The sequence below is a fragment of the Panicum virgatum genome, chromosome 5N (genome assembly GCF_016808335.1).
Source record: "Panicum virgatum strain AP13 chromosome 5N, P.virgatum_v5, whole genome shotgun sequence".
In the NCBI taxonomy this organism is placed as follows: domain Eukaryota; kingdom Viridiplantae; phylum Streptophyta; class Magnoliopsida; order Poales; family Poaceae; genus Panicum; species Panicum virgatum.
Window position 1 is genome coordinate 58,987,196 of NC_053149.1, and position 8,020 is coordinate 58,995,215.

General features: G+C 42.2%; 1 protein-coding gene across 1 annotated transcript; it reads left to right on the forward strand.

The window, feature by feature from the left end:
- The first annotated feature begins 2,128 nt into the window (after window positions 1–2,128).
- On the forward strand, window positions 2,129–3,037 carry LOC120676969. Its single transcript, XM_039958315.1, has 4 exons — window positions 2,129–2,268; window positions 2,379–2,436; window positions 2,511–2,591; window positions 2,671–3,037. The coding sequence occupies exons 2-4, from the start codon at window positions 2,409–2,411 to the stop codon at window positions 2,877–2,879; spliced, it is 318 nt and encodes a 105-aa protein (XP_039814249.1). The 5' UTR covers window positions 2,129–2,268; window positions 2,379–2,408; the 3' UTR covers window positions 2,880–3,037.
- Window positions 3,038–8,020: the final 4,983 nt, after the last annotated feature.

Genomic DNA, 8,020 nt, shown 5'->3' on the forward strand with positions numbered 1-8,020 from the left:
ATCAAACTTATGAACATATTTATAGTATGCAAAAGATGTATCTTTAAATCTAACTTCCAAATATATTTGAATAAGATTTGGTTTAATGATGCCATGCCAAATTGCCAATTGACAATAACTTACAGTAGAAATTAATGGTCAAAGCATACTTTGAAAGACTTTCTTATATCCTAATATGTCTTATAAAAAGAACCGCAGGGGTGGATGTTAGGGTTCATAACCACAATTTTAGTTCTTGTCTTGATTTAGGTGAAAATATAGATATTTCTTACATTAGGCAAATTAAAGACATTATAGTGTCTTAAGAAAATTGGAGACTTGCATTATAAAATAGTAATTCACATTGCTGCATTGTTTAAGAATTCTAACTTCTAATTAAGGTGAATGAAAGGTTATCTATTGATCATTGAATATATAACCGGAGGTTTGATCCATCCAAACATGCCCTAATGTGAAAGCCATGGCGCACGGTTATATGAGTGAGTATATTCCCTTCTCACGGTTAACTTATTGATACACACCTCGTCACCTTATATTCACCCAAGGAGGAGAGATAATGTTAACGATATCTTAGACAACAAATGCTGAAAATATCCACGAATACTGCCCATATCATGTGCCACTGCGGATGAGACCCCACACACATTGCCTAAGTGGAATTGTGGATCAGTAGGATTGCGCATGAGTAGCATGTTCCTTACCTAAGTTTTCATACCCTCACTCATTCAGGAAGGGTCGACTAGCAATTGTGTGAGTATATATTATTTAAATAAATATGCATGCTATGAAATAGTTTTTCACGACTAATCTAATAATAACATGGACCATAGCTATTCAGTATTCACAATGAAAATACATGAATCATGTGTTGTCACTCAATGTAAGATTTCATATATTGATGGCCAGGTCCCAAAGTTAAAAATATTTGAGCAAAAAGATCTCAAAGAGAAAATATTTGCAACTGGCATTCCATATGACCGGATTGCAAATTCACCAAGTTTCGTAAGTTTTAATAATCAATCCCCAGGAAGAAAAAATGTTCAAACAAGCTTTTATTATGTATCTACGGCCACTAGGCTATATTGAGCTGGCGACAGCAATCATAAATGTTACAATTTCTTAGGCCCTGTTTAGTTCCCAAAATTTTTTCTATAGTACCAATCACATCGAATCTTCGAACACATACATGAAGCATTAAATGTAGTTGAAAAAAAACTAATTATATAGTTTAACTGTAAATGACGAGATAAATCTTTTAAACGTAATTAGTCCATGATCTGATATTAATTGCCAAATAACAACGAAAGTACTACAGTGCCAAACTAAACATGGCGAAGGCCGAAGGCATGAGGTGGAAAACAACTTCCACCCTGTACGAAGGGGAACAACACCAGAAGCAGGCTAGCAGCAGAAAGGGAGGTGTAGGCCATGATTACACCAAAAACATAACATCATGTCCCCCTCCAACTCAACTCGATCCATCTTTAGTGCCAAACAAACCATGATAATGCTTCCACAAATTAAATCCCTGAGACAGGGATCATGACTTGGGAGGAATCAAATTAATGTGCCCACAAGCATACTTAAACCATTATTAAACCTGCGCCGAAAGCTTGATTAGTTGAAATGTTCTAGCTTACGCTCATCAAATTATGTCAAAAGGCAAGCTTGGATCACTGTTCTTAATACATGATGTGTTTACCAACTCCTCACATATTTAGTACAATCTCTTGGTGCTGCCTGTAAAAGGATCACGAACTGATGGTTCTGTAACTTAAATCTTCTGCAGGCACATTGATTTGCGACACCCTGGTAACAGGTTTAAAGAAGAATAAAATAAAGTGTATGTTCCCAATGTATAAGACTGTAAGCAAATAAACATGTCCTTAGTTCAGCAAAAAGCATACAACCATCCTGTTAAATCATGCCCCAATATTACTAATCCTTCGTGATTAAAGGGTTCAGCTTTCTCCTGATGAATTTCAGTAGACCCTATTCTAAACAAACTGAGTCATGTTGATGGATGATGTGATCATAATTCAATCAGATCACCAGCTTTACTTTAGTTAACTTTTCAAAAAAAAATAAAGAGGAAATAGTGACCCACAAAGCTAGTGTTTCTTATATTGAGCTCCCTGCACTACAAATACTACAAGGCTCACAGACAGCAATATGCTATCTTCCTCCTGCCGGTTCCGTTTCAAAAACAATATGCTGTCTTGTGCTCTTTCTAGCTAATCTTGAAGTGTCTGCCATTAATCCATCGTGGTCTGTGGTGTTCGCTTGCACATCCCCTTGCCTTTCATATCCGATATTTTTTGTTCCAGTTTGGGCTTGAGCTAACTAAAATGCTGTTCTGATTGCTCATTGTATTTCAGAACTTGAGCTGCGAGGTAGGCAGTGAGATCATGGGAAACAACGTCACTGGACAACAAGGTATGAATTTTGCTGAATACTATCTGCTATCTACCAATGAGGTTTCAGTATTTCACTAATTATCTTCTTTTCAGAAGAGACCGCTAACAAAGTCGACAAAACCATTGAGCCTCCACATGGTTCACCTGCTCTCAACAGCACAAACAGTGAAACAAGTATGGCTAGTGGTATACTAATTTAGGCAAAAAAAAAATCAGTATAATGAATTTTCGCTGATCTGCTTGTCTATGCTAGACAATGAGAAGCATGGCACTGAGGATGTCAACTTGTCAAAGTCCTCGAAGGATCCCATCACTACCATTGCTGAAGATAAGCAGGTGGCCTCGTATCAAAATAGTTCATCAGATAAGATTGAAGCCTTAGATGAGAAAAACAGGGGCTCAATTCAGGATATTGCATCAACACAAGAAGATGATCAGAGTAGTAACTTACCAAAAGGTTAGTTCAGTTCTTCAATTCAGCTTCTAGCTAGCTTGGTAACTTTACCATTGTTGTGGACACCATCTTCGGCAAGAAGTACCAGCGCAGGGGCAAGGCCAAGGCGTCCACAACAGTTTAGCCATAATTCTTTTGTTTTCAGTTTGTTAGGCTAAAACTTAGGAGGAGGTTTGTTAAGCTAAGAGGCTATTTAGCCTAGAGAGATAGGGTTGGTTAGGCAGGCAGTAGGATAATTCCTTTCATGCTCAGAGCCTCTAGCGAGGGCGATCTGGGGTGTCATCCGATCTGCTAGACATTCATCTGTACTCGTTGATCAATAAAGCAATTCCATATCATTTTGGTATCAGACTACCACAACAGTTTAGCCATAATTCTGTTGTTTTCAGTTTGTTAGGCTAAAACTTAGGAGGAGGTTTGTTAAGCTAAGAGGCTATTTAGCCTAGAGAGATAGGGTTGGTTAGGCAGGCAGTAGGATAATTCCTTTCATGCTCAGAGCCTCTAGCGAGGGCGAGCTGGGGTGTCATCCGATCTGCTAGACACTCACCTGTACTCGTTGATCAATAAAGCAATTCCATAGCAACCATATCATTTTTATTTATTTGCTTTACTTCAGAAAAGATATCCCCCTTCCCTAATTAGTGAAGAAGCATGGCAATCATAGGAATTTTATAATGTCAGTGATAAGAATGAAAATAGCTCCCAAAACAGAGAATGAAAAAAAATAGCAAGATAAATACAGAGATTCCAAAATAATACAAATATACTCCAATTAGGCAGCTACACCCTTAATATGTCATCTTCAACAAACAACTATGCTTTAATGGATAAACTTCAGAATATAAATTGATGACTATTCACTAAAATAAAAGAACAGTTACTGCTTTTACTTTCCCTGTATCTCTGAATAATTCTCTTAACAAAAACAAGCAATTTGGTGCAGATGAACCATTGAGGAAAGAAGCAACTGAAACAACAGTATTCTCTACTGAAATAATTGCTCTTGTCAGCACCACTATTGAAGATGCGGCAAGCAACAAGGACAGATCAATCTCTAGTGAAAAAACCAAACAACTTATGCATGAGACTAGAGATACAAGTGAAGAAAATATCAAAAGCAACTACAAATCACTATTACAGGAAAATATAGTAGCTTCACAAGAAGATCAGGAAGAAATTAGCAGTCATGAAAATGCAACCATGGTTGGTAATCTAGCTGGCGAAGATACAACTGAAAACTTAGAGCAAGGATACACTGAGAAGTCAAAAGTAGAGGTGGCAATGCAAGGACAAACTACATCATCAACAGAATCATTTGTCAGCACTTATCTTGATGCTGATGACTCTGAGATCATGGAAGTTGTTATAGAAGATAATCCTGGACCTCCACCAGATGTGCAGCCATTAAATGGAATAAAAGTAGATACACCCAAGAATGACAATATACAAACACAAATACCACATGGCAAGGAAGAAATCAGCGAAATTAGCAAAACTGCAACAGTAAACCTTATGATTGAAAGTGATGAGGCACTTGAGGATGTTAAGCCTATACATGGATTGGGAGATCAGGATGAAGATAGTACAGAATGTGTATCATGTGATAATCTCTACTATGGTGAGGTTTTTGCAAAGTGTCAATCATCTTTAAGAAATCCAATAGACCAAGAATTGAGAAATGAACAAAATGTGAGGATAGTTACTTCAAGACAGATTTCAGGCTCTGTGATTGCAAAAGTGGACCATACAGGCATAGAAACATTACACAAGGAACAAGGATTTTTTGAGAAAACTGTCGCAGTTTGGAATCTAGAAGATAATTTTGCAGCAGAGAAGGAACCTGAAAAATATGATGGCGACTTAGTCAATATTGCTGAGGCTACTGGAAAGGATTTTACAGGCTTGCACTCATCTTCATTAGATTGCCATCATATTGTGAATGAAGTGGTACAAACAGAAGTCAATGGAGTAAATGGAATAGTAGAATTTGATAAAGAGACAGTAAAGGAAATTTTAAAAGAAGGTGATAATGTAAATACTGCAGAAGAATTAGGTCTCCCTGTTGATGCCCATGTAGTGGCGAATGAGGGAGGAGACTCACCCAATTTACCTATGACCACACCATCAACTCCTCTTGAACTACTAGAAGATATTGACAAGGAGATATACATAACCAGAGATACACAAGAAACTATGACCAGCTCACAAGGTGACCAGTCTCAGCGGATACTGCTTGAAGAATGTGAAGTTGTGAAACTTGAGAATGGTGAAATTCTTAGCAACTGTGTGCAGTTGTTGGGAAACAGTTCTAATGTAAGCATAATCTCTACTAATGGTATCAACCGTGAGAAAGTAGGTAGGAACACTAGAGCCTCAGGTTTTACCTTTGAAGCCAACCACAAGGAAGTCACAGGAAGCACTGCAGCCACTGGCTTTATTGCTGAATCCAATCAGGCAGAAGTCACAGCAAGTATTGACATGGTTACCGAGGAACAATGTCCTCCTCGGACATCAACTCCAGGGAGAGAGGTCGTTGAAGAGATACCATTACTTCAGGCAGCTCAAAATATAGATTTTTTCACTTCTACTAAACAACATAGCCAAGTAGACGTGGAAACACCCATGACTGACATTGCTGTGATGCAACTCAAAGCTGAAGCTAAGGAAGAATCTGAGAAGAGCCCAATGTTAAGCCCCAGGGAAACATCAGGAGGAGACTTTAGAATACCAAATCATTCTGCAAGAAACAAGAAACCATTTCAGAGCTTACTAACAGAAGGCAAAGTTGGTATGTGGTCTCCATTGAAGGAACCAGAACCGAATCCAAAGAGTATTGCCGTGGCTAGTTCACCAAGAAGCAATGAAAAGCAGAAGCCAAGATCCTCTCTTTTTACCAGTTGCATGTGTTGTGCCACTGCTACGAACTAATGTATGGTTCTCTGTATGAGTTTTTTATTTCCTGATTCTTCGGTGTTTGGTTGACTATTTTGCGCTACATGCTTTGATGATTGAGTTGGTCTAGTGAAAAACATACCATGGTTCCCAAGATGTGAATTTTGAGATATCATAATTTGTACTCACATCTTCTAATTTCAGTCATCTGAAATATAGGAAGGATTTCAGGTGACGGGTTCAAGATGCGGCTGCTGTTTTTTGTGGCATGGGGGCTGCCAGTGAGGTGCATCTGTTGCCGGCTTAGAGGGAAATGGGGGAGAACCGGAGCAGGCTGGCCAGGCGGAGGAGGCGGGCGCCTGGGTAGGGCGGTGCGGCGGCGCGGGCACCTTTAGCGCGGGTGGTCGGGAAACATTCGGTGGGCGGGTAACGTGCGGGGGCACACGGCAGCGACGGCATCGTTGAAGATGATTTAGTGTGGCGGCGGCGGCGGCTGCGGGCGCTGTAGCGGGAAGCCACCGCGCGCCGGGGATGGACGGATCAGGGTGGGGTGGGAGGCGGGGGCGACTGGGCGAGTTCAGGATGCAAGTGGGTCGCGTTTAGGTAAACCAGTGATCGACCCAGCCGATCCATAAATATTTATTTTGGATTTTGAGTTAGTCCGATCTATTATAATATTTACACTAGTGATTCAGTAGGTTAACTCAAAATAAATATAATAAAATATCATGCACTGCTTGTGGCCATTGTAAATTGTTTTTTATTAATTAGCATCTTCCAGCGCAAATCACGCACCAATCCATCACTCTTCATTATTATTGAATAATGATGAGTGCATCGGGTCTTTCCCTAGTGGTTGGCCACAACGAGCTCGGCCTCGCTGGGCGTCTTGCTGCTGTCGGTGCCGGCGAAGGTGCCGGCCCCATGGGCTTCCCGCCTGACCTCGCTCGTCCATGCCGTGGTGCGCCAGTGAGTCACGGCACTGAGCGCGATAGACTTCTGCACACTGCCCTAGATGCCGGTGGCGAAGAAGAACCCGGCGAGCTTCCCCGCCAGCATCGGCTCCTGCCGCAGCCCGCCCGTGGAGTCCAGCAGCGCCTTCATCTGCGCTGCCGTCAGCTGGCACCCACCATGCTCCGTTCCTTCGACCTGCTCACCGCCACAGCGCCGCCGCCGCCGCATCCGCCGGTCATCCAGCACCCAGGGCCGAGGTCACCAAGGGCCGCATCCTCCGCGGCCGCCGCCACATCCGCCTGGCGCATCGGAGGCGGGAGCCGTGGGACTCGCAAGCGCCAGGGCGAGCTACGACGTGCAGGGGAGGGGCGGCACGGGGACGAGAGGCGACGCGCAGACGACGAGCGAGGGACACAGACGAGGAGCGAGGGGTGGCGTCGAGATGAGGGGGGTTGCGTCGGATAGGGTAAGCGGAGATGACATTGGGTTACCAAGAGCCCAACCCAGGCCTATTATCACCAATTGACACTAAGGCCCTGTTTAGTTGCATCCAAAATTCCAAAACTTTACAAGATTCTCCGTCACATCGAATTTTTCAACGCATGCATAAAGTATTAAATTTACACGAAATAAAAAACTAATTACATAGTTTGCTTGTAAATCACGAGACGAATCTAATAAGTCTAATTAATCTATGACGGGACAATAATTACCAAATACAAACGAAAGTACTACAGTGTTTTACACCCTAAATTTTTTGCAACTAAACACGGCGTAAATTTTTATGGGCCGGTCCAATAGGTTATTACACCAAATTTTAAGTTTTGGGTATCGGGTCATTGGGTCCACCCAGTAAATTCTGCATCCTGACTAGGAGCCATTGGATGGAAGATATACGTTCCACGTACACGGTACATCACCTGAGATTTTGTGATTTTTCAGGAAAAAAATTCCGTGCAGCCCTGCTCTTGATTTGCGCCACGCGTCAGCCGGTAGGATCCAACGCTCCCGCGGCACAGCTCCGATCCCCGGCTTAAGCGCAGGGTGAGGCCTGAGGACTCGGCTCCGGAAGATTCTTTTCTGAGTTTTTTTTTTCAATTTTCCTCGTCTTCCTCCTCAGTTGTCTGCAGTGCCGTCGCCTCGGTCGTTCGTTCCCCACCGCCGCCTCGGTTTACATGCCTAGAGGAAAATTAAAAAAAAACACGGTTGGAGGGGTGAACGGACTCCAACCGTTTTTCATTAAAAGAAAGCAACACGGCTTTATCCGGCTGCGGAAAAATCTCCCGAACCCTGGCCCATGCCC

Excerpts from the sequence above, each read along its gene's own strand:
- LOC120676969 (XM_039958315.1), top strand. The coding sequence starts at position 2,409 with ATGGGAAACAACGTCACTGGACAACAAG. Across the intron at positions 2,437-2,510 it reads CAACGTCACTGGACAACAAG|AAGAGACCGCTAACAAAGTC; the intron begins GTATGAATTTTG and ends TCTTCTTTTCAG. Across the intron at positions 2,592-2,670 it reads CAGCACAAACAGTGAAACAA|ACAATGAGAAGCATGGCACT; the intron begins GTATGGCTAGTG and ends TGTCTATGCTAG.